Source organism: Mustela lutreola, chromosome 6 (genome assembly GCF_030435805.1).
Source record: "Mustela lutreola isolate mMusLut2 chromosome 6, mMusLut2.pri, whole genome shotgun sequence".
NCBI classification, from domain to species: domain Eukaryota; kingdom Metazoa; phylum Chordata; class Mammalia; order Carnivora; family Mustelidae; genus Mustela; species Mustela lutreola.
The window spans coordinates 41198012-41225063 of NC_081295.1; the positions used below are offsets into that span (position 1 = coordinate 41198012).

The 27052-nt window shown below is 39.5% G+C and overlaps 1 protein-coding gene across 2 annotated transcripts; it reads left to right on the plus strand.

Moving 5' to 3' along the window:
• Window positions 1–36: 36 nt before the first annotated feature.
• UBE2J1 (ubiquitin conjugating enzyme E2 J1) lies at window positions 37–25122 on the plus strand. Of its 2 annotated transcripts, XM_059177103.1 has the most exons (9): window positions 37–342; window positions 994–1105; window positions 8262–8335; window positions 9477–9608; window positions 10706–10790; window positions 11071–11176; window positions 14747–14876; window positions 15565–15684; window positions 21814–25122. In XM_059177103.1, the coding sequence occupies exons 3-9, from the start codon at window positions 8276–8278 to the stop codon at window positions 22090–22092; spliced, it is 912 nt and encodes a 303-aa protein (XP_059033086.1). In that variant the 5' UTR covers window positions 37–342; window positions 994–1105; window positions 8262–8275; the 3' UTR covers window positions 22093–25122. The 2 variants fall into 2 exon arrangements, with proteins under 2 accessions (XP_059033086.1, XP_059033085.1); XM_059177102.1 differs by lacking the exon at window positions 994–1105.
• Window positions 25123–27052: the final 1930 nt, after the last annotated feature.

The following is a 27052-nucleotide window of genomic DNA, read 5'->3' on the forward strand; positions in this document are numbered from 1 at the left end:
CAGACGAGGAGGCTGACCTCCAGCCCCGGCGCCCGGTTCAGCGACGCCCCCGCCGGCGCCGGCGCCTGCCGGGCCCTCAGGGAGGCGGGGGGGAGCCGCGGAGGAGGCGGCGCCATCGCGAAGCCCGCGCCCCGCCCGCACGCTCACACCCCCACCTCCCGCCTGCAGTCGGGGCCCGGGCTGGGCGGCGTCTGCGGAGGCTCCGTCGGCCTGGCCCAATCGGCCCGAGCCCGCGCTGACACCCGGGCAGCAGCGGCGCGGAAAGGTGGAGGCGGCGGGCCGGGAAGCCGTAGCCGGGACAGCGAACCGCCATGGAGACCCGCTACAACCTCAAGAGTCCGGGTGAGCGGGGCCGGAGGCGGCGGGCGGCGGCGCCGGGTGGGCCGGGGAGGGCGGACTGACCCCTGGGCTCCCGGGCCCGGCGCTGCGGTTCCCTCGCGTCCGCCGCCACTCGCGGCTCCGCTTCGGGGTTTCGCGTTCTACGCGAGACCGCCGCCTGCCGGGATGGTGCAGGCCGCAGGGCGGCCGGGCGGGCACCCGCCGCCAGTCGTGGGTACCCGCCAGTTCCCCGCAGCACCCGGACTTTCCCTTCTCCTCATGTTGGGCGCGTAGTGCTGGGTCCTGAACTCATCCCTGGGAACAGGTGTAAAGGTGATGTCGGTGGGTCATAGTTAACAGTCCCTGGCGGTACCTAAGCCCAGACGGTCGTTATCCCTTCGTCGCTGCCACCGGACTTTTATTAGCTGCTTGACTCACTTGCATGTGAGGATTTGGTTGTTTAAATATCCCATTTGCAACATTGGGGGCGAATGGAATTACAGACCTAGAGGAAAGATTCTGTGCTAAACCAACTAACCTAGAACTAAGAAAACTAGTTAGAGGGGCCGTGTACTTTAGAGGAAACCATGATTTTTGCCGCGACGGCTGACATGATACATGTCTGTGTTCAGTCATAGAGACTTCCTGCATTTCGTGCCCCTGCTTCATTCACAGAATAGCCCGAACAGTCCTAGCTTCAAGTTCTTTTCCCGTGCCGTGTAAAGATGCAAGAAAAGTCAGCAGCTCTCTCATATTAAGGCAGGCTGGAAATGAATCACTAGGGCCTGTAAGTGGTGGTATTCTCTTCTGTCTGTACCTTGATAAATTTGTCAGGAGGGAGAAACTCCACAGTTCAGCTCTAAATGATAATCCTACAATATTCGTGATGGTTTGACCAAATATTGCTGCTGCTTATTTTTTCCTTCCAAGAAAGCATCCTTTCAGTAGGAATCAGCAAGATTAGCATCCTTATGAAAAGAGCTGACATTGTGATTTTTTTTTATTAAGAAAATACTTAATATGTAGAAACTCCAGAAAAGTCCGAGGATATTGATTGAACAGAGCATTGTGAGCTTGAGTGCGGTCGGGCTGAGATGTGATCTTAGGTGACCAAGTGTGTAGAATGGGTCATAACATTTGGGGGGGGGGGTCCATAGAGTTTTTTAAAAAAAATCTGGTGAAGGCTCTGGGCTTTCCAAGAAATGCATTTATACAATTCAATTTCAGTGGGTTAAGGACCCCCCCTTGAACCCACACCCCTCCCATCTCTTCTGAACACCTGGGGAAGAAAGGAATTTAAAAGAGAAAGGGAAAGAAAACCTTAGTTTTAAGGTTAGATGGTAGAATGCTTAAACTGTTTAGATTGTCTTAGATTTAAATAAAACTACGTGGCTAAAAATGTACGGTGACTCCTTGGTCACATGGTACCAAGTTCCTTAGGACAGCTGAGGACCTTAGCGGAATGTCCAGAGAATAATGGCAATATAAGTAATAGTGCAGTTTAGAATGGTGAACTGGTGGGTCCCAAGACATTGTTGTTAGCACATTGCTCAGGTTTGATAGGTTCTCATACCTGAAGTTATGAAAAGCTTTCAAAATTCTCCAGAATTTTGAACACTTCCAAAGTATATGATCTGTCGTCTGGCTGAGCTTTGGTCGACATGCCTCTGTATTATAAATTGCTTCCTCTTTTTGGTATCATTTCCTCAAAGGTGGTATTGCTGTTCTACACTAAATTATTTTTTAAGATCTTTTGTTGTTGTTACTGTGTGGATCATTTGGAGTTCATGGTGAAGTTGAATTAGATGATATATGGCACTTACTCGAAATGCTAGGAGGCATGGTGAAGCTTCCTTCCTTTGTTTTATTCTCAGTCCCATGATATTTTTAGAGTAATGCCTATGTGAAAAAAACTGTTTAAAAGCACTGCACAATGGAAGGTACAGAACCTTTTCTCTGTAATGTGCAGTTGTCTTAGAGGTATGGATCGTACAATTAAGAGAATACACATAACTGGTTCAGGGCCAGTGCTCTAGCATGTGGATAGTAATTTGTTCACTTTGTAATTAGGAAAAGTTATTTCTTTGTAATTTTTCTGGAATAGACTTGTAGTTATGGGCAGAACTCTGTATGGAGCCACCTCCTAAGCCTCTGACTTAGCTTGTCAATAGTTGCTATGCATCAAGCTCCTTGATCCCTTTTTGAGTCTGCTCTGGCCAAGGTAGTAGGGTCTCTTAGTACAAAGTAGGGAGATCTAGGTATAAAGAACGTTCTGTGGGAGCTTTCTTCAGACAGGCCTGTGGGTGTGTTTAGCAGGTGATTGGTGCATATGAGATCGGTGCAAAGGCATCCACTATCTCCACCAGAAACTTGGGCATGACCTATGCATGCCCTTAATGTGAATTACTGGTGATTTAACATCTTCACCCAGATTTCGCACAGACTGAAAAAAACTTCTATGAGGTAATAAAAAACCCAAACTCATCAATTTACTCTCATACTCCAAACTTGCACCTCATCCCTTATTCCAGGGATTGACAGCAACTAGGCATTTGTGGGAACCATCTTTGCTCTCTTGGTCTGTGTCTTTATTCCACCCCCTAGCCTGGAACGAACACACACACACATATGTGCACACACATGCACACACACAGGCACCAGTCCATGCAGACAGTATTTATTTATTCGGCCACTGTTGTCTCCAGATCCAGTAAAATAAAATAAAATAAAGCAAAACTGATTTGATCACTCCCCAAATTGAAAGATTTTCAGTAGCTTTCTAATAGCTGTAGGTAAAGTTCAGAGTAGAGTGTTTAGCTTGGCCTACAGGGCTGCTCATGATTGGATCTTTGTTTGCCTTTCTCACCAACCTAGTTTCCCACAACTGTGCTCCTTTGCTTCCCCCCATCTCCTTTGTATTTTTGCCATGTATCCATCTTGGTGCAAGTGACTGTCCATATGGAGCCCCTCTTCTCACCTGTATGCCTTGATTCCTCTTGGAACCTCTGCTTGCAAAGGCTTCCCTTTAATCCATTGGAAATTCCCATTCTTCATGTTTCTTTAAGGTTCAGCCTTCTTCAGCTACCCTGGGCAGACTATTAGGTAGACTATAAGGTAGTCCCTGTATTTGTATACACTTAGTCAGTGGTTTTTTTTTTTTTTTTTAATTTTTTAAAGAATTTATTTATTTGACAGAGATCACAAGTAGGCAGAGAAGCAGGAAGAGAGAGAGGAGGAAGCAGGCTCCCCGCTGAGCAGAGAGCCTGATATGGGGCTTGATCCCAGGACCCTGGGATCATGACCTGAGCTGAAGGCAGAGGCTTTAACCCACTGAGCCACCCAGGCGCCCCCTTAGTCAGTGTTTGTATTGTAATTGTTTTCATGTCTTTCTCACTATGAGTTTTTTGAAGGCAAGAAGCAGGTCTTGGTTATCCTTCTGTCTCCATCACTTAGACATTCTTTAGATGTTTGTTGAATGGGTACCTTTCTAGGGTCTTTCTGGGCAGAAACACTAGTCCTTAAACATTTACTTAAGTGCTTTCACTATGGGAGCAGGAAGAGGCACTTGGGGAGCAGACACTGTGTTCATATCCTCAGTATACCTGCCTCCTGCATTTTAGGTATGCTTTGGAGGTTGATTATATTAAGATACTTGTTTTCCAAGAGAAAGTAGACACATGAGAGACAGTGACCTGTAAAAGATCTCTTTAGCTAGAGCTTTGTTTCCAAAGCCCAACGTAAGCCTAGTGAGGTAGAGCCTGGGCATGGGAAGATTGCTAATGTCTGGGCCTATTGAAGCCTAGAGCCTGGATCTAGAGAGATCATATGGCCTCCATAAGAAAGAACAAGAGCAGGCATGCAGGTGCTCCCCACTTCTTTCCCTGCCCTTGCACATCTTATCTCACCATGGTAGAAGAATTCCTTGAATAACCGAGCAAAGCGGTAAGAGAGGAGCTGATCAGAAAAAGCTTCCTGACAATGTGATATCTAGGGATGGAGAGTATCAGGAGTCTGCTAGTGCAGACTATGCACTAGCCCCAGTTGCCAGGCAGTATTTCTAAACTTGGCTATTCCATGGAAGTAATATTTTTGCTTGGGAACCAGAGAGCCATGCCACGAAGCCAACCACATATGTTTACGGCCTGGTTTTGAACCAAGGAAGAACCTTATATCCCAATCTATTTCTGACCTTAATAACTTGTGACGGGGGGAGGTGAGGGGAGGAAGGAAAGGAGAATTATATGAAGAAATTGTTGACTCCCTTTCGAAAGGTACAAACATTGAAGAAAAATAAAAGTAAGTGATTTATTTTAAGGATTTAGAGCTTCAAAATGTCAGAGCCAGGGCGCCTGGGTGGCTCAGTGGGTTAAGCCGCTGCCTTCAGCTCAGGTCATGGTCTCAGGGTCCTGGGATCGAGTCCCACATCGGGCTCTCTGCTCAGCGGGGAGCCTGCTTCCTCCTCTCTCTCTGCCTGCCTCTCTGCCTACTTGTGATCTCTCTCTGTCGAATAAATAAATAAAATCTTTAAAAAAAAAAAAAATGTCAGAGCCAGAAGTTTAATGCAGCCTAATTCAGAGTCCATATTCTTTTGCACTAAGCGTTTACAATATATGTAATTTCAGAAAAAAAAGATCATGAGAACACTAGACTAATATTACCTCTGTTTGGCTACATGGCTTTAGCTCTCACATGGTATGTTCCTTTAAATATATTCTTTTTTTTCCCCCCTTAAATACATTCTTAAATCAACTCTGACCCTTTCTTACATCTCTCATAATATCTAGGTACTGTTGGGTGTTTATTTTCTTCTCTCCTACTGAACTGAGCTGAGTGGGAAAGAGGCAGAGAAAATGTGGTAAGGGGATGGAATGACATAAAATCTGTTCTTCAGCTTAATTATTCAGCCAGCTGATGAGGAATGAAGGGGAAAAAATCTCTATGGCATCTTTGATTGCTGACAGCAGCCAAATTACCTTCATAACAGCTTCCATGATTTTATTTATATCTAATAATACTGATTTGAAAGAATGATATTTTTGTGTGGCTTTACATCGGGGTTTTTCCATCTTTGTTCTAAGGGAGCTGTTCTGGTTGAAGAAGCCAGCATGGAAGGGCCTTCAAGCTGTTTACTCCCTTCAGCCTAGTCTATCGAAGGGTCCCATGGAACATATAGAGGTTCTCATTAAACTTTTTTTCGAACGAAGGATTTTATCTTATTGTCAAATAAGATTGAAAACCATTGCCTTTAATCAGATGTTTGGAAAGAGATTTTTGGAGGGATAATAGGAAAATTCAGGTAAGCTAATATTTGAGTGCTTACTGTGTGCTAAGCCCCGAGGAGCCTGCAGTGAGTAAATTGTTTAGCAGGAAAGACTGGTGTTAAGTAATTACAAGTGAGAAGAACTTTAGGGAACTCAATCTAGTTTCTAGGGTAGTGGCTTCCAAACCTGACTGACCATTAGAATAACTTGGAGAGTATTTCTGGTCTCCACTCCCCTCCAGGATGCCTTAGAAATTTTTATCTGTCCCGGTTATCTGTCCCGGTCATTCCTCAGCATGCACAAGGGAAGGTGTCAGGGAGACCTTCCTGAGGAAGTTCCTTAAAGCCCATCTAAGTGAGATAGGGAGTGGGACTGGGAACAGCACTGCAAGCTGAGGAGCATGACAATTGCTTGATAAGAAACATATAGGTAGGGGTGTCTGGGTGGCTTAGTTAGTTAAGTATCTGTCTTCGGCTCAGGTCATGATCCTGGGTTCCTGGGATTGAGCCCTGCATTGGGCTCCCCGCTTGGTGAGAGTATCCCGCTTGGTGAGAGTATGCTTCTCTTCCTCCCTTGGGCCCTCCCCCCTGCTCATGTTCTCGTGCTCTCTCAAATGAATAAATAAATTAAAAAGAAACATACGGGTACATATTGAGACACACACACACCCCATCATGTTCTAGATACAAGGCTTTTGTTCATTTCTTTGGTTTCCCCCACCACCTGTCCCATGACTACAAGCTCCTTGGTAACCAAAACTCTATTTTATTTTGGTCGTAGTGTAACATCTAGTATATACTCAATAAATATTTGATGTTCATATACTTTGATCAAGAGAAAAAAGTCTGTGCTTATAGGGACCTAGTTCAGTGCAGGAGATGGAAAAGAATTAGTAATTATGGAATAGGATAGTGACTTAACTTTTACCCCCACTTAGGAACTCTTGATTAATATGAAATTTTGGGAGTGCCTGGGTGGTTCAGTTGGTTAAGCAACTGCCTTCAGCTCGGGTCATGATCCCGTGGTCCTGGGATCAAGTCCCACATCGGGCTCCCCCTACTCTGTGGGGACCCTGCTTTTCCTTTGCCCTCTGCCTGCCACTCTCCCTGCTTGTGCTCTCTCTCTTTGTCAAAGAAATAAAATCTTTCAAAAAAATATGAAATTTTATGCAGAAGTCCTGATACATACTGAACTGTTTGGTTGTATGTGTGTGGCAGGTGTTCTCAGTTAACCTCTTTCCCCATAACTTTCCAATGTATACTTCCATATATTTTACTTTTATTGTTTCCTCTGCCTTTTCATACCCATGCATACTGTTTTTCTTTCAGATCTGTATGTGACCCCTTTTCTCTTTTGTCTGCTCTCAGGTTAGGTGCCTACCTGGTACATACTTTTCTTAAAGCACACATTGAACTACATCAGTTGGTTTTCAAACAGAGTTTTGGGGAGCTTGGGCTACCCAGTTTTCCCCTGGCTTTGCTCTCCTACACCAGTATCCCGACCTTTTTTTAGCACCTAAAACTTGGTGAGAGGGACTGGGATCAAAGGAATGACCTTTGATAGCCAGGAAGGAAAAAAGGCACAGATACAGATGGGATTATAGGTTGTCAACAGTCATTTATTGTGGAAGTAAAAGGCTGTGCCATTAACTCCAAGAGGTGGAAGAGGAGTAAGATAAGTAAACAGGTGTGAAATAGTCTTGGGGTGCTAGTTGGAATGGGCTGGTGGGCTTACCAGAGAAATTCAAGATATTAGGTAGCATGTGTCTAAGAACATCGTTGGGTTGGGTCAGCTAGAATTGCATTTTATTAGGGGATTATGAAAAAACTCCTAAGAGCCATATGTGTGGTTGAAGAGGGAAGTGAAGATAGATGTAAATGGACATAGAAAATTATGGGGTCTGTGGATTGGCAGTTATAATTAAGCCTAAGAGTCATTTCAAAAAGGAATTCAAGGGGCATCTGGTTGGGTCAGTCAGTAAAGCTTGAGACTCTTGATCTCAGGGTTGTGAGCTCAAGCCCCACACTGGGCATGGGACCTACCAAAAAAAAAAAAAAAAGAATCAGTTAGAACTAGGGAGATTCAGTGACCTCTGGGGACACCCATTTATATTAATGCACAAAAGTGGGTGGAAATTCCCAAGAGGTGGAGGATGTGGTGGTGGGGGCGGTGTCTACTGTTCATGAGCATGAATTCCAGAAGGCACATTTTTGTTAATATAGGCATTTTAACAAGATAAGAGTTGGATTACCTGTGTTAGAATCCCAGTTGTCATTTACTAGTTGTGTGACCTTCAACAAGTTACCTAATCTTTCCATGTTTTCAGTTTCTTTGTCTGGAAGATGGGAATAAAAATGGTATGTATCTCATAGCATTGTTTTGAGGATTATATGAGTTAATGTTAGAGTGCTAGCACATATGAATCATATGTAAGTATTTATTAAATAAAAATAATACTGCCCTAAATATTTACTTAATATTTAATTCTTCTAATGCCTAGTTACCATGTCCTTCCCTTTTCTCGGAATACTGTTATCTCATAATTAAACTTTTACCATACTCAATTGAGCGTCCTCTACACATTTTTTTACTGAAATAGGAACTTTTTCATTAGGTTTGTTAATCTGTACTAATCTCTTAGAAAAGTATATTTTAAATGTCTATCTTGTGAATTTATTTTAGCTGTTAAGCGTTTAATGAAAGAAGCGGCAGAATTGAAAGATCCAACAGATCATTACCATGCACAGCCATTAGAGGTTAGTTTCCATCTTTTACATATGGATTTTAATACTTTAATATTTTAAATGAATTCCTTAAGATTTTTTTCATTGCTTTGAGTCATTACAGATGTGTTTGGTGTGGTTTATTGGTATGTTTTTCTCCCTGCATTTTCTTAGTATTCATTTCATTAGCCATTCAGAATCCGACATGGTAGGAGCAAACTTCCAGTCTCTATAAAATGATCTCAGATGCTAAATTGGTTTTAGGTTTTGAGTATGGGGGAGGGAGAGGGTAATGAAAAGAAACCCAAACTCTTTATGGTTTGGAAGACCCCTTTATGGTTTGAAGGGACCCCTGCAGCTAGTCTGGGCTTCTTGCACAAACATCTCTATCTCCTTTCAGTCTTCTTATTTGTAGAAGGAGGGTATTTAAATGTGCTCAGTCTGTCTTCCATGATAATAGTGAAAATAAAATATAATAAAGTATGTGCAAATATTTTGCACACTGTAAACTATAAAGTACTCAGGGACCCTAAGATGATGATAGCATATTTATTAACATTACTATTTATAAATAAATATGCTCTTAAGCATCTATGAGGGATAATTTTTTAAAGTTTGTTAAAATAATCCACATTTATAGCAATTATTTGATTATTAAAGGAATCATTTAGTTTAATTAAATCTGTAATCTAATTTATGAATATATAACATTGCTCAGCTGTTTTTAAATCCATTTGTTTAAAAAAGGTTAAAAAAAGATTTAACTCTCGTGGGACATGAATGCTGGATTAAATAGCTTTTATTTATAACTTCTTTTTTTTTTAAGATTTTTATTTATTTATTTGACAGAGAGAGATCACAAGTAGACAGAGAGGCAGGCAGAGAGAGAAAGGAAGGGAAGCAGGTTCCCCGCCGAGCAGAGAGCCCAATGTGGGACTCGATCCCAGGACCCTGAGATCATGACCTGAGCCGAAGGCAGCGGCTTAACCCACTGAGCCACCCAGGCACCCCTGTTTATAACTTTTATACTTGAGATATTTTGTGCATTAGAAACTATTCTAATAATAATGTGAAACATTTAATTTTTCTCACCCAGGAATATTTCTGGTACTCATTAATAAAGATGATCAAATGTTTTAATGTTAATGATTCCTTGCTGGTTATTTTTATTCAGGATAACCTTTTTGAATGGCACTTCACAGTTAGAGGACCCCCAGATTCTGATTTTGATGGAGGAGTTTATCATGGACGAATAGTACTGCCCCCAGAATATCCCATGAAACCACCAAGCATTATTCTTTTAACGGTAAGAAATCTTGGCTTTTTGGAATGCTTGTGATTTACTTCTTCATGGTGACTGCAAAGCATGGTTAGCAGACTCATTTTCATTAAGAAGTAAAGCAGAACATTGTTATAATTTTGTCTTTGGGGACCAGAACTTGATAGTACAGTTCTTTTCCCCCAAAAAATAATTCTGAAGAATTATTAATGCTAATGAATGTACAATTATCATAATGTGGTTGCTAGGATTCAATGAATTAGGAGATACAAAGTGCTAGGCAGTGTCTGGCACTTGGTAAGTACTCAGGAAAGGGTAGTTAATGTTATTTTATCTCTTAATCACATCATCACCTTCAACTTCTCATCTTTCTTATACTCTTTTCTTCAGTTTTCTCATTTTTACGTACAGCTCTGAAAATAAGAACTGTCACAAGGTCCTCAATAAATGTTAGTTTATTACCATTTATATCTTAGAATTTCTGTCTTCACATATTTCAGCTCCTTGTGAAGGAAAACTGTTGGTCCAGTTTTCTCTAATTTTTCCTGGAGTGTTGTTCATTTGGAGTAAATTCCTCTTTTATTAAGCTCTCCTTCCCTCCTTTCCTTTAATTTGCAGGTAGGTCTAATTATCCTCTAACCATGAAAAAAGCAAAACAAACAAAACGCAAATCTGTATCTCTCCTACCTCTTTAAGCTGTTTTGTATTCCTGTCTTATGAAATTGCATCATCCTTGTGAAAATCACTGCTGTCTCAGAGCCACCTGCACCACTGTCTAGTTAGGTGACACCAGGTCCTTAGGTTTTCTTAGCCTCTGCCTGTCTTCTCTTTTAGACCCCTCACAGAGCCTAACTCAGTACTATACTCAGAGGAGGGCATTAGGACATCATGATACATCAATTACTTAGATTTCAGAAAGGTGCTACAACTTCTAAAAACAGCTTTTATTGTTTTACAAGTATGTGTAGAGTGTCTATAAAAGGATAAAAATCTGTATCCCATTGAAGATTATATTCTTTTCAAGTTTTTTAAAAAATTATTTATAATATAAATATATTTATGCTTACAAAGTATAAAATATTAAATACATACATAGTTTTTAAAATGTCTTGTTTATTCCTAAGGCTAATGGACGATTTGAAGTAGGCAAGAAAATCTGTTTGAGCATCTCAGGACATCATCCTGAAACTTGGCAGCCTTCATGGAGTAGTAAGTATTAATTTAAAGTGAGTATAAATCTTCTACAACTCTAATCAATTCATAAATATAAATTATAACACCCTCTTGAGACTAAAAGCTGTTTTGGATAATTTGCTGTTACTGAATAAAGAATAAAAATTCTTTCCTTGTCTCATTTTTGCCATCATTTTAGTACAACCACCCTACCTGTACCTCTTCAGTGAAAGCCTGTGTGTCTTTTTTCTCTTTCCAGAGTAAGCCCAGTTCCTTTTACAAAACAACTTAGATTGATGTTTACTTTTTATTCCAGTAAGAACAGCATTACTAGCCATCATTGGGTTTATGCCAACAAAAGGAGAGGGAGCCATAGGTTCTCTAGATTATACACCAGAGGAAAGAAGAGCACTTGCCAAAAAGTAAGTTTTGCATTTCATTCTTTGTTAAGATTTAAATATTATTCTGGGTAATGGCTGATAGGGGATAGGCTCAGTTTCTTTCTTTGTGAGTTACCCTGGTTTCAGGGTCTAGTCTAGTTTTGCTGTTTTAGGATTTCATTTGTAGCAGTTTACTACGCAGGAATGACCAGAGTCTAAAGAATTGATTTCATGCTGTCTAGTTTTAGAAAGTAGTTAGTAATATTAGCCCGCAGTGGGAGATACCTTTTCCTAGAAAACAGTTCTGATCATTTGTCTCTACGTGGGCAGAATTACAGATGGGAAAAAAACCCCAAAAAACCAACATAATTGTTTATATGTAGCTTTCCGTAAGATTAAAAACTTCTTGAGGGTAGGGAGGGAGTCCACTTTTATCTTAGCATCTACAGTATTAGGCTCAAAGCAAATGCTCAATAAATAATCCTGAATAAAGTAAAGGGGATTTTCTTTATTAAATTATGGCTTCCTGGGGCGCCTGGGTGGCTCAGTTGGTTGAGCGACTGCTTTCGGCTCAGGTCATGATCCTGGAGTTGCGGGATTGAGTCCCGCATCTGGCTCCCAGCTCCACAGGGAGTCTGCTTCTCTCTCTGACCTTCTCCTTGCTCATACTCTCTCTCACTGTCTCTCTCTCAAATAAATAAATAAAATATTTAAAAAGAATTAAAAAAAATAAATTATGGCTTCCTAGTGGTCTTTCCTTCTCACTTTTTTCAGATGCATTCTATCCGTATAATCCAGATTAGTCATCAGATTGAGTAGCCTCTCCTTTGAGTAGTGCAAAAACTAATTCTTTCTTTCTTTTTTTTTTTTTTTTAGATTTTATTTATTTATTTGACAGAGAGAGATCACAAGTAGGCAGAGAGGCAGGCAGAGAGAGAGAGGAGGAAGCAGGATTCCTGCTGAGCAGAGAGCCCGATGTGGGGCTTGACCCTAGGACCCCGGGATCATGACCTGAGCCGAAGGCAGAGGCTTTAACCCACTGAGCCACCCAGGCGCCCCAAAACCAATTCTTTCTGTCTGTCTCTCTTTTTTAAAATTTTTTTTTTTTTAAGAACAACTTCTAACCCAGTTTATTTTTTAATCGGTGTGCATAGCGAAGAGACCTTATAAGAAACCCTATCAAAGTACTTTCCAATCCTAGAATATTAGACCCAACCCTCAACAAATGTTAAAGATTCCAAAATGGCAATGAGGTGAAGAGGAAGAGTATTTAAAGTCACTTACTTCTGTAATTCTTGATCTTGATCATTTTCCTGCTTTGGACTCTGCCGTCTATCACTTCTCAGACATATTATGTTAATTAAATTATAGTATATCTTACCCTTCCACTGCCCAGAATATGTCCTATGTAGATATTTGTTAAATCAACCAGATTTTAGTGTCTGAAAGGTTTGATAGACTCTTGGATTTCATCAACAGCTTTTCTTTTTAAACCTTATTTCCAGGTTCTGGGGATATACCTTACAGCAGCTGTTATTCACAAATTTATGTACTTGAATATATGGCATTTGTTTCTATTTGATTTTCTTGGTTGGCTTTCTATCTTGATACTTTTATCCAGTTCATTTCATGCATAAGGAAAAAAAGAACTTTTGTTTTTTTGTTCTAGACTTGCCAGTGTATATATTCTAGGTTCTTCGTCTATGATAGAGGCTTTTTTATTTTTTAATTTTTTTTAAAGATTTTGTTTATTTATTTGACAGAAAGAAGTCACAAGTAGACGGAGAGGCAGGCGGGGGGGGGGCGGAACCAGGCTCCCTGCTGAGCAGAGAGCCCGATGCGGGACTTGATCCCAGGATCCTGAGATCAGGGCCTGAACCGAAGGCAGTGGCTTAACCCACTGAGCCACCCAGGTGCCCTTGATAGAGGCTTTTTAAAAACATGGTTTTGCATTAGTCCATGGTAGCATATTGTCCTTGTGGATAAACTAATACATTAAAAATTAACCTTCCCCTTTAAGTTTCATCTGGCTTCTCAGTTAAGAGTGGACACACTTTAATGCAAATAATTTGGATACAGCTGACTCTTAAAAGCATAGGGACAGCTGTGCTGCTTCTGGTGAAACACAGATATTCAGCAACAAGTACTAAGTTAACAATACTTTTATATATATTTTGTTCACATGAGTTGTTTAATAAATTTAAACAGCATGTTCCTAAAGACCAAAGGCTTCTATTATGTTGAAATGGGAATCCAATTAAATGGTTTTATAAAAAGTTCAGCAATGTAACCATATATACTTCTGTATATTATACATACTTACTTCCAGTCATATAAATCCTTAGCACTCTTGTGGACTTTAGGGCACTTTTGGCTATCTCTGGAATACAAAGGGGAAAATGAAAACATAGAAAAACAAATTAATCTTGGGAAGTAGTCTAATTAACAGATTTATTTTGAGTCTACTTAATATAGTGAGTGATACATTTCAGAGTCTTTGGATTTTATAGGAGTTGTCTGTCTTTCAAGTTATACTGCTATTTATTTTTTCATTTTTGTGTTTTTCCAAGTTTTTATTTAAATTCCAGCTACTTAACATACAGTGCAATATTAGTTTCAGGTGTAGAATTTAGTGATTTATCTCTTGTGTCCAACACTCAGGGCTCATCGCAAGTGCCCTCCTTGATCCCCATCACCTGTGTAACTGCACCCCCTGCCCCTCCACCGGCTCTCCCTCCACCACACACACCTTGCCTCCCCTCTGGTAACCCTCAGTTTGTTCTCCATAGTTAAGAGTGTGTTTTGTGGTTTGTGGTTTGCTTCTCTCTCTTCCCCGCCCTTCACTTGTTTGTTTTGTTTCTTACATTCTACATATGGGTAGAATCAGATGGTATTTGTCTTTCTCTGACTGACCTATTTCACTTAGCATAAGTTATACTGCTATATAGTTGAATAGGGATTGTGAATTTTTTCCCTAGAAATATCTGTAAATTTTATTTTTGGTGGCTTCTTTACTGTTTTATGTATGTCTCAGCTAAATATAATTCAGATTTTATAATGGACTTTTTTCCACAGGCTTAACATAGTTTTGTTATGTGTGATCGTGAGGACAGTGTAGTTAGACATCGTATATATTTTGTTGTATATCTCTAAAGCTTAGTTTTCTTTAGATAGTATGTTGGAAAAAAAGTGGAAGCTAAGCCCTGGATTTTATTTTTTTAACTTTAGATTTTTAAAAGTTGAGATATAACTGACATGAGTTTTTGTTGTTTGATTTTGTTTTTTTGAAAGTTTTATTTATTTAAGTAATCTCCACACCCACCATGAGGCTTGAACTCATGACCCTGAAATCAAGAGTTGCATGCTTTTCAGACTGAGCCAGCCAGGTACCCCAACATGAGTTTTTTCTTTTTTTTTTAACACCAACCTAACTTGTGTATTTGTCTCAGAACTGTAATAGTGCCATAACTATAGATGTATGTATATAGATGAATATGATATGGAATTATTCAGGGTTCTTTTACTTTAAATTGAATCATTCAGTATTTGAGTATCTTGAATTGACATTCAGGTATTTGATTTATACCCATCAAAAAAATTATTTCCTACCAGATCACAAGATTTCTGTTGTGAGGGATGTGGCTGTGCCATGAAGGATGTCCTGTTGCCCCTAAAATCTGGAAGTGATTCAAGCCAAGCTGACCAAGAAGCCAAGGAACTAGCTAGACAAATCAGTTTTAAGGTACTCTAAATTAGTGAATAAATTCTAACTATGTGACCCTTTTGTTTACTGCCAAATTCTGGATAGAAAGTAAAGCAATATAGTTCTGTTGCAATAATGTTTTACAAATAAGTTTTTCTTATTCCAAAACTAATAATGTACATTCACAGAGGGGTCCAGCACAGTGGTTAAGGGCTTGGACTCTGGTCCACAGTGCTGGGGTTCGGATCCTAGCTTTGCTCTTTATTGGTAGTAGGACATCAGATATGTTACGTGGCCACTCTGTCTGTACCTTTTTCTTTTTCTTTCTTTTTTTTTTTTTTTTTTAAAGATTTTATTCATTCATTTGACAGAGAGAGAGATCACAAATAGGCAGAGAGACAGACAGAGAGAGAGTTGAGGAGAAGCAGGGTCCCTGCTGAGCAGAGAGCCCTATGCGGGACTCGATCCCAGGCCCCTGGGATCATGACCTGAGCCGAAGGCAGAGGCTCAACCCACCGAGCCACCAGGCGCCTTGAGAACAGGTTTTGTCTGTGCTTCTTCCTGAAATACCTAGCACAGTCTCAGACACAGGAGTGCTTAAGGTTTAACTGATTGATAGTTGATATTAAATTAGCAATTAAAATAAGTCCAACAGAGGATTAGTAGGTGTGGCTTATTCTGTATGTTTCCTGTTCTAACATTGCTCTTGGGTGTACCTTTTTTATAGGCAGAAGTCAATTCATCTGGAAAGACTATTGCTGACCCGGACTTAAACCACTCTTTTTCACTAAATGATTTACAGGATGATATACCTACAACATTCCAGGGTGCTACAGCCAGTACCTCGGTATGGCTCTTCTCTTTTACATATATGTATGTCTGTATCATTATCATTATTTGCAATAGGAGGAGACCTCTAGATGAAATACCTGAATATTTTGATTCTCCTGACCACCTCTCCCTCTAATGAGTCAGATTATCTTAAGCAAATTATTCATACTTTTGGGGTCTTTTTTCTTATTAAATGAGGTTGGGCTAAATAATTTTTAGGTCCTGTCATCTCTCTGGAATTCTGTGAGTTCTCTAAAAAGTTAGTTACAATATAGCACTACACTTTGAATAAAACAAAATATACATACATTAGCCACTTTTTTTTTAAAGATTTTATTTATTCATTTGACAGAGATCACAAGTAGGCAAGAAGCAGGCAGAGAGAGGAGGAAGCAGGCTCCCTGCTGAGCAGAGAGCCGGATATGAGGCTCCATCCCAGGACCCTGGGATCTTGACCTGAGCCGAAGGCAGAGGCTTTAACCCACTGAGCCACCCAGGCACCCCATTAGCCACTTTCTAAATAGGCACTGTTTCTTTAGCAGGTTAAGCTGCATTAACTCTCAGTTAATAAAGGACTAGAGCCAAAGATTTGCCTCAGACTTGCTCTGCCCAGTACTGTAGCCACTAGCCACATGTAGCTATCTAAATTTATATTTAAATTATTTAGAATTAAACTAAATTTAAAATTCAGTTCCTCAGTCACAGTGACACATTTCAAGTAACCAGTAGCCACCTGTGGCTGGGTGGCTACCCTATTGGACAGCATAGGTATCAAACATTATCATCTCAGAAAGTTCTGTTGGACAGTGCTGCCTTGCATATAGTTAAGTGCCCAGTAAATAATTGTTGAATGAAAGGTTAAATGAATACTATGTGTCTTGTTCTGCCCTGACCTATTATCCAGATATTGGTGGGTATAGGTCATCAGAGATTGATTAAGAAAATTTGACTGGATAGTTGCTAAATAAGGATTATGGGGGAAAAATACTGATTTTCTTTACATATATTAAAAGAAATATCTTTTTTGTAACATTGTTTGGTTGAGTAGCTACATCTTTTTTTCCCCTCTACAGTTTTAGAGAGTATTTTAAAGGGTCAGGAAAATTGAAATAGAAGCTGGCAAATACAGATTTGCCTTTTTCTCAGGAATAAGTTAGTATAATATGGGACTGAATGGTCCTGAGTGGTGGTTCTCTCCTTTTCAGAGAGTGAGATGGGCAGAGAGAAGTAGGTTGGAGAGAGAAGGGGAGAGGTGCACGGGAGGAAGTACTTGAAGGACTGGAGATGAGGGAGTATGAGGAAAAAGCGGATGCTGAGAGTTAAATTGTTTTTACATGATCCCCATGTAATTATGAATTGCAGAGGGATATTATAAATTATATTATATATAAATATGAATTGTATTATATATTATATATTAATAATATAATATTAATATATAATATATAAATATATTATAAATTAATTTTGAAGTATTAAAAATTGAGATTACTTTTAGTTTTTTTTTTTTAAGATTGTATTTATTTATTTGACAGAGAGAGAGATCACAAGTAGGCAAAGAGGCAGGCAGTGGGGCGGGGAAGCAGGCTCCCTGCTGAGCAGAGAGCCCGATCCTAGGATCCTGAGATCATGACCTGAGCCGAAGGCAGAGGCTTAACCCAGTAAGCCCCCCAGGTGCTCCTACTTTTAGTTTTTAGTTAAAAATGGAACCATCTCATTTCAGAGAGGGAAGGGTGGTTATCTTTTCTCATCTAAAAGGACAGTCTCCTGATATTTATGGTGTGTTTAAATCTGTCTTCAGTCTCTTATATCTGTGTCAAGTTATATTGTATTTCATATATTGCAGTTATACTTATTCTACTTGTAATTTATTTTATTATTAATTATTTATTGTCTGCCCAGAATGTTAGTTTCTTGAGGCTCAGAGTGCTTTTTTTACTGCACTGTATCCCAGTGCCTGGCCTTGTGCCTTGTATATAATTGGTGGGTCAATACGTATTTGTTGATTGAATAAATGAATCTTAGGATTGGCACTTTTAAAAAAATACTAGAAATACAGGCAAAGAAATTAAGAAGTTTAAGTAAATTACATTGCACAACCAATAATATTATTACAGTGATATTTTCCATTTTGATTTGGTTTGATTTGATTTTTGTTTTAGTGTTTATTATTGCAGTATAGTTGGTGTACAATGTTACACTAGTTTCAGGTGTGCATTTTGATATTAAAGTACGTAAAACTTAGAATTCTTTTTCATAGATACAGGTCATTGATACCAATTCCGGTTAAAACACTGAGAAGTAATCAATTGTTATAGTTGCACGTTAAGCTTTTAGTTATATTTACATACAGATTATCTCAGAGTATAATTATATAATTTGATCACCATGGACGTAATTGAAACTTGGTTTTGGCTAGGGGTGGCTGCTTTACATGCAAGTGTAATATAAATTCACTAAAATGTTATACTTCAAATCCCAGATAAGCTATGTTTTTTTAGCCTTGAGGGGGCGAGAGATTGCCCAAAGTCTAAATACAGCAGATAATTTCAAGCCATCTGTTGCTTTTTGATGCAGATTTTTTTTAGCTGTGTAGAAATGAGGAAATTACTGATGGTAGTTTTATGTTATTCCAGTCTGTCAGATTTTTTTCCCTCTTCCTAGGTATTGAAGTTCTGAATAAGCCATTCCATTTTGTATTAAAAAGCAAACACAAAACTCCTTCACAGATGCTGGTTATTCTAGATCATTATAGAAAAAATTATGTATTACAAGGGAATTATTTGTGATTGATGGTTTTTTAAATTAATTCAATTAAGTACACATCATATACTTCTACCTTCCCCCAAATGGTCGCTTCATCTTAACTAAGGAAACAGAAACTGGTATGACTTACGTCTTCATTCAGTGATAGGTATATTTGGACAAGTTTAGGTCAACAGCAAAAATTTAGAAGTCCTACCACCAATTGTACACAGCATTTTGAAAATGCTAAAGCCAACTTCATGTGAACTGCCAAAATTGTGTCCAATTAGTCCTTAAACTCCAAGCAATCTAGGTTCCTCTGGGTCTGTAACCTTCAGGTGTTACCATTTTCCCTTGATGGGATTGTTTTTTGGGGGGGATTTTTTTTTTAAAGATTTTATTTATTTATTTGACAGACACAGAGATTACAAATAGGCAGAGAGGAAGGCAGGGGTGCGGGGGGGGAGAAGCAGGCTTCTGGCTGAGCAGAGTGCCCGACGCGGGACTCGATCCCAAGACACTGGGATCATGACCTGAGCCGAAGGCAGCGGCTTAACTGACTGAGCCACCCAGGCGCCCCTGGGGGATTGTTTTAAATAGGAAAAATTTTAGAATTTTATGGTGTCTCAGCACTAGTCAGTAATAGTAATATAGCCAGAAGGATCCTGAAATATGGGAATCTAATTAAAGCAGTATGTCTATAAAGTATTTCCATTAAGTGCATGTACTAAAATATCATCTAAAGTCAATGTTTTAATGGATTGTTCTAAATTTTTTTTTTGAAAGATTTTATTTCTTTTAGAGGGAGTGGGTATGCATGAGGGCAGGGGTGGGGAGGGATAGAGAGAGGGAAAGGTAGAGAATCTGAAGCAGACTCCTCCCCAAGGTCGGACCCCCTTGGGTGGGTGGATCTCAGACCCTGAGATTATGACCTAAGCTGCAACCAAGAGTCAGCCCCTCAACCGCCTGAGCCACCCGGTGCCCCTAAAATGTATTAATCATACCAAAAGGGGTCTACAGAACTCTCCTAAGTAATGACTTTTTAAAAATCTTAATCTGTGGGGTGCCTGGGTGGCACAGTGGGTTAAACGGTGGACTCTGGGTTTCTGCTCAGGTCCTGACCTCAGGGTCGTAAGAATGGGGCCCCAATAGGGCTCAGAGCTCAACCAGAATCTGTTTGAGATTCTCTCCCTCTGCCCCTCCACCCTGCATCTGCATGCACTCTCTCTCTCAAATAAATAAATCTTAAAAAAACAGTAACAAAACCTAAATGTAGTGTCTCCAATGGGGCATATTAACAGTAACAGTATTATTAATGACTAGCATTTAATCAACATTTGTGTGCCCTAAGCACCTTATATCATTACTCCTTTTAATCCTTACACTACAGAATTGGGTATTATCCTTACCATACAGATGAAGGAGCTGAGTCTTAGGCTGAATAATTTGCTTAAGGTCCTGCATCTCCAAAGTGATAGAGCCAGCCGAATAATGCTAAGGCTCCCCGTTTTAGTCAAGTATATGGGCATTGTATTCTCCCCTCAAACTAATGGAAAAAATAACACATATAAAATAAAATCTCAAATAGAATCAATCTCTTGTGCTGGTTTCTGGACTTACAGCACCTTCATATTTTTCCTTAAGAGCCTTCCCTGTAAGCCTTTAGCACTTTTGCTGAATCAGACACTTCTGGCTTCTTGGCAAAGCAGTTAGAAGAATGGGAGATTTCAAATGGAATGTTGCTGTATCAGCTGCTATATAATTCGGCTCTTCCCAATGAGTGCTTATTAAGATCCCGTATAATGTCTGTGACAGTGTGAGACCTCTTAAAATGCTGCTGCTTTGTGGATCTGCTCCCTTCAGAGCTCCTTGTTGCTGGGAGTCTTGGAGTTTGAAGTCCCAAGTTCACGCAGCTCTAATTCAGTATCGGCATTGACTTTTATTTAAAGTCAGTAGTTCCTTTTTTAATCTCTGTGTTATGGGTCACTACATTTGAGTACTTCCAAAGGACAGTATTAAGAAACTCAGATTATTCACACCTTTTAATGTTGAAATGAATATCAGATTTCAAGTGTAATTTCTTCTGTAGGTAACTTAGATCAGCAGTTTCTTTCCCTAATGTTTATAGCTGTTGCCAGGACAAAGCCCATCCTTTTCCTTTTTTTAAATTTTGAGGGGCACCTGGGTGGCTCAGTTGGTTAAGCTGCTATCTTCGGCTCAGGTCAGATCTCAGGGTCCTGGGATTGAGGCCCTGTGTTAGGCTTCCTGCTCAGTGGAGAATCTGCTTCTCCTTCTCCCTCTCCCCCCCTGCTTGTACTCTCTCTCTCTCAAATAAAATCGATTTTTTTCCCCTTCTAGATAGTGAAATTTTCTCTAATTGAAAATAGTTTAAATGTTTTATATTTACTCACTTTTTAAAGTTATTCTGAAGAAAACTTGCATTCTTATTTTTTATTTGAAAGGGTATTGGTGCTAATATAACCAGCTCAAGGTGTTTTCAGTAAAAGAATTAAAGGCCATCCATCAGGTTATTAGAGGTAGAGTTAAGGGGTCTATATAAATAAAATGGAATTCGTATTTTGTAGAGCTTTCTTATCTATAAACCGTATTTAAGATTTTGAATCACGTGGTACCACATTGTGGTTATCCTTGACCAAGCAGTCATTGTAAGAATAGAAAGCAGTTGGTATCTTGTGCTTTGTGGGGCCAACTAGTGTGCCAAAGTATGCTTTACATACAAAAAGTAACACAATTCAAATAGACAGTAAAGGGTTCTTCTAGACTTGTGCTTAATTCATTTGACAGGAGTTAAAAGAAAAGATAATCTTGGCTTGGAAACCACATCTAATTTTTATAACTGTACTGCTGTGGAGAACGTATGGTTTGAAATTCTTCCCTGTGCTGTATGATTGTTGGTGGCAGCATGTTGATGCAGTTAGATAATGTTGAAAGAGACCTGGTTCATGAGAGGTAACAGTTTCACTGTTGAGAGTGAAACTTTTTGCCATTTAGTTTGGCAAACTTTCAAGCTGAAAAGAAATCAGATTCCTTCTTTCCTTGGCTCTCCTGCAAGAAGCGAGGTGCCCGGATGTTTAACAGATATTGCTGGAGTTACACCTGAAGGGAGAGTAGAGAGCCATCTCTAGAGCAGATGGCTGAACTCTGTCCTTATCTTGTTTGTTCCTGATAAAGTCCTCCTCTGCCTGATGCGTTCTCAGAATAAGTTGTGTTGTTGGCTTATTTGGGAGAGTGAGTAGTTACAGCATTCAGCTCATTCTGGGTAGTTTTGCCTTTAGTCATATTCTAGTGCTCTGAGATTCTTTGTACTCTTGAATAGATAACAGGTATATACACAAGTTTTCTTTGCCAGTTTCAAACAAAGTTTCCTAAAATTTCCTAGTATGGAGCCCAGAACCCCTCAGCAGCATCTCTTCAACAACCTGCTCAGCCTGTAGTTAAGAATACCTCCATGAGCCCTCGACAACGCCGAGCCCAGCAGCAGAGTCAAAGAAGTTCGTCTACTTCCCCAGATGTGATCCAAGGCCAGCAGCCAAGAGACAACCACACCGATCATGGCGGATCCGCGGTTCTGATTGTCATCTTGACTTTGGCATTGGCAGCTCTTATATTCCGACGAATATATCTGGCCAATGAGTACATATTTGACTTTGAGTTATAATATTGTTTTGTGTCTTAAGAGCTGTGACTCAACTGCTTCATTAAACATTCTGCATTGGGTATAATCTAAGAATTGTTTACAAAAAGATTATTTTGTATTTACCCTTCATTCCTTTTTTGATCCTTATAAATTCAGTATAGATATAGCTAGACTTTCAGACTATGTCTGCTTAGTTTAAGGGACTGGAAGTCAAAGTCCCTTGTCTCACCATATGATCTGCTTTACAGAGAAATAACTTATTGTTGTTTCTCATGCCTCAGCTTCTTTTTATGTGAATTTGTGATACTTTTCTGTATGACTCTTTTTGAAATTTTTGGATTAAAGAAGGTGTTTTAAGTTTCAGTGAGTATTACTGGTTACTCAATACCATTTATTGAGTACTCTGTTTCTACTTATGTAGAATGATATAGGGATAAGAGTTGGAAAGGGAAAGTAGGGCTCTTCAAATAGCTTGATGAGAATGTCATTCATAGGAGATATACCGGGATGCCCATTCTGTGACTTTGTGTCCTAAATGTCATTCAGTGAAAGTAACTATTTCAGTCAAACATTTATGAGGAAATGAGATCTTTGTTATTGGATGTTATTTGGAGGGAATAATGCTTTGTAACCACTTTGATATGCTGTTATCCCCTTCTCTCCCAAATGCACACAAGATTTACAAAGAAAGGAAACGGTCCTCCACAGATCTTTTTTTAAGGAAAGAAGGGTCCAAGCCAGGAAATCACTTGGTTTCCTTCCAGAAGTCAAATGGAAGGATCTTCAGATTTTAATGTTTGCTCTGCTTTGAACTGTATCTCTTTTGGAGGCATTATATGCCTAGCTTTGTAATCACTATAAATTTAATTATTCTAGGAATATGTATAATGTTGAAATATTTCATGTACCATTTTAATAGAAAAGCTCAGGGCCCAAGTAAAAGTGATAGAAATTAGAAAAACCTTTCCTTAGAATTGTCCACCTAATCAGAGCCCAAGAAATAATTTTCAGTGCAAAATCAGTATATAAGTTAATGCAAGCTAGCTCCATGGATTCTGGCAGATAATTTTATCATCATAATGCCTGGTGAGAACATATATAATCACAGAAAAAATTGCCTTCAGCACATTCAGTATGGCATTGAGGGCCCTCTTGAGAGTATTTGTTAATGAAGATTTAATTTTTAAATACAGGCAGTCCCCTGCTTTCAAATAGGTTATATTCTAAAAGAGCATTTGTGAGTTATTTATTTTGTTTTGTTTACAACTCAGTGTTGTAAATGGTGTTCAGGTTCTAGACAAGTCCAAAAAGTCCATAATGTATCTTGAATACTTTGGGGGATGGTGTTCATAAAGTCCTTAATGTAGTTTTAACTAACTGAAATTACAGACAAGATAGAAACAATTTGTAAAATGGTATTAAAGGCAAATTTAATTTTACTGCTGCAATGGGCTTTTGTTCTGTTAATTATCAGACACAATTTCTATTTTCATCTTATAGCCATTTTTCCTTTATGTCCACATCTAAAGTGAGAACATACTGTATACTATTATATAATACAGAATTGTCTTAAACTTGAATAAATTAGCATTTTAAAAGTGTTTACAGATTGTTTCTGTTATATCTATAGCCAAAGTTGGTAAAGTCTTAAAAAGCTCAAGGACTTTATGAGGACCTCCTCTGTCAGGAAGATTATAGGTGACATATTTTATAACTTTATTGCCATGAGAAAGCACGTTCTGAAGTCTTTGTTTGGAACACAAAATATTATAGATACTGGTTCAGTGGTCTCCTAGCAAGAGGTCACTGACCCACCTGGGAAGACTAGATAATGTTACCACCGGAGAAGAAGCAAGTCTCCCTGCTCTCAGCCTATGCTGAGATTAATCGTGTGCTAGGAACAATCTTCCCTCCACTTCCTCCCAGTCAAACCTGAGCCGGCCTCTGGATCTGTGTGATCTTGTTACATGTTTCCATGGGGTGTACCAATACTTTTAAGATTGATTAAGCCAAGAAGATTTTGCACTGTGCAGGTCCTTCTCTATCTGATTTGCTTCTCTTCCCTACCTTGTCAACTGACAGGCCACCTTCTTGTTTGTGTTGGCATTTTTTAAACGCCTGATAGTACATCTCTGAAAGTGGCATATTCTTTGTTCTTTCCCTTTCGGCTCACAGATGCTACCTAAAAATCCTTAAGTTGTCAGTCGGATCCCCATCATAGAGCCGATGAGCAAAATCAATCTTTGGGGCTATTCTTACTCGAATGCCACCTGAAGAGACTTCAGAAAACTTATTTTTAAAGCCCCGGTTTATCCCTTTAATTAGAGTATAAGGACAAAACCAGGTGTGTGATCTGGTTAGTAAAGGCTTAGGACTCCTTCCCCTAGTCCTCAGATTTAAGTTAATTCATGGCTTTTTCTTTGACCAACAAAGCATATGAGTACATATCAAGGTAGTTAAAATAGCATGCTCGAAAAAACAATGTCTCTTTCACCTGTAACTGTTTTAGCCAATGAAAGCTTTCAAATTTTATGTATTGTGGGGCTTATATGTAGCACTTTACATTTTCATGCTGCTTATTGTTTTATTCTACTGAAATAAAAGAATTTCATCAAAATTCTCAATGAATTTTTTAAAAAGCCTTTAAAATTGTTTATCATTTTGACTATAGCAATATATTTCCTATTTCAGGAGAATAAGAAATCTTCTTGTTATTTTTGGCTATGAATAAACCTGGTATCTTGAGACCTCCCATTTTTATAGACCACAATCTGTAAACAGGCAAACCTCACACATTTGGACTTACTTGAGCAGAATTCTAAGCTGAAGTACTGAAAAGCCTGTACTGTTGCATTATTTGCAAGTAAGTATATGATAAGTGACTGCATTTAGTGAACCTGACTCTTGAAGACTAATGTGTGCATTAACATGGGTGCTGTTTAAGCCTTGTGGGAGGCTGTACATTGCTCAGAAGCTGTTTGGAACACCTCTTGAACAGTTGCCTTCAGACCTAGTTTGAGCTGCTCAATAAAACCAGTGACTTTATTCATACCGTGTTCTGACCACAGGTTGTATTCTTTATGTTATTCGGTCTTCTGTCCATTCTACCTCCTTAAATATTCTTTCATGTCTTACCACTTCTCTCTGTGTTCATTGCCATTACCCTAATGAGCTTTCATCTCCTCTGAATTAGTGCAGTAATCTCTAACAAGTCTCCAGTCTTGCCCCGTTCCTCACCCCTCTGCCAGAGTCTTCTCCAGTGTGCAGGTCTGATTCTGTCTCCTAAGACAGGCTCCAATCCTTAATGCAGCTTATAAGGCTGTGTGTAGCCAGTCTACCACTGAGCTCTCTGGCCTAATCGGACAGCAGATGCCTCCTGGGGCCTTTCCACAGCGTTGAGCTTGAGCCACTGGGGCCAATCCTCTGTTCTGAGAGAAATAAGCAAATGTTAGTTATATATCCACTGCCTCGCACCATATACAAAACTCAACTCATAATGGACCCAAGACCTTAATGTTAAGAGCAAAAACAATAAAATTGTTAGAAGAAAGCATAGTAAATCTTTGTGACCATGAGTGAGGCAGTGGTTTCTTAGATACAAAACCAAAAACACAAGTATTTTATCAAAACAAACCCTTCGTGTTTCAAAGAACATCATTAATAAAGGGAAAAGACAATCCCAGGTGGGAGAAAATATTTGCAGATAAAATATAAGAGGCTTGTATCTAGAATATCTAGAGAACTCATAACAATAATGAAAAAGCTAACCTGACTTAAAAACAGCAAAGGGTTTGAGTAGATATTTGTATAAAGAAGATGCACAAATGACCAATAAACATGGAAAAGATGCCTGAACATCATTGGTCATTGGGAAAACGCACATCAAAAGTACAGTAAGCTACTTCACATCCACTATGACGGCTGGAATAAAACAGGTGTTGGTGAGGATTGTTGGTGGGAATGTAAAATGGGGCAACCACTTTGAAAAACTGGTAGTTCTTAAAAAAGTTAAGCGAAGAGTTAACATATTGTCGCGGCCAGCGCGACAAATCGACCAGGAACGTGAGGGTAAGAGGATGAAGTTAAGAGACAAAGAGATGGGGACAGGAGGAGCACTGAGGAGGATGTCCAACAGTGCTAAGTTTATTCAAAGCACTAAGGCCATATATAGAGTGATAATAGGAGAAGCAATACACCTGTGTCTAGTTAAACAACCACGAGTTCCTCGCGACGCCAAATGGCTAATGCCAGTACAAATACAGCAAACCTGAAAGTAATTTAGGGCAGCAAGGATCAGCAACGAACTTTTGACCCCAACTGAATTGTTCTCAGTTGTTTAGCAAGCGTGTGGGAAGTCACGTAGGCGAGCGCACAACACATAGCACAGACCCTTTCTCAGTGCTACTCAACTTTTCCTGTCTTAAACCTTTGGTTAGGTTATTTGGACTTTAAAGGAGGCTCAAGTCAGGGCCTGGTTTGGTCCTCGTCTCAAGCGTTATTGCAGCCTCCCACACCATATGACCCAGCCATTCCACTCCCAGGTATATTATCAAGAGAGATGCAAACACATTCACACAAACTTCTACAGAAGTATTCATAGCAGGGGCGCCTGGGTGGCTCAGTGGGTTAAGCCGCTGCCTTCGGCTCAGGTCATGATCCCAGAGTCCTGGGATCGAGCCCCGCATCGGGCTCTCTGCTCAGCAGGGAGCCTGCTTCTCCCTCTCTCTCTGCCTGCCTCTCTGCCTACTTGTGATCTCTCTCTCTGTCAAATAAATAAATAAAATCTTTAAAAAAAAAAAAAAAAGAAGTATTCATAGCAGCATTATTATTCATATCCCCAAACTGGAAACTCAAATCCCATTGACTAAGATAAACAAGGTGTGCTCTGTCTATATGATGGAATGGAATCTGGCCATGAAGAAGAATGAAGTTCTAATACATAGGACAACATGGATGAATCTTGAAAGCATCATGTCAGGAA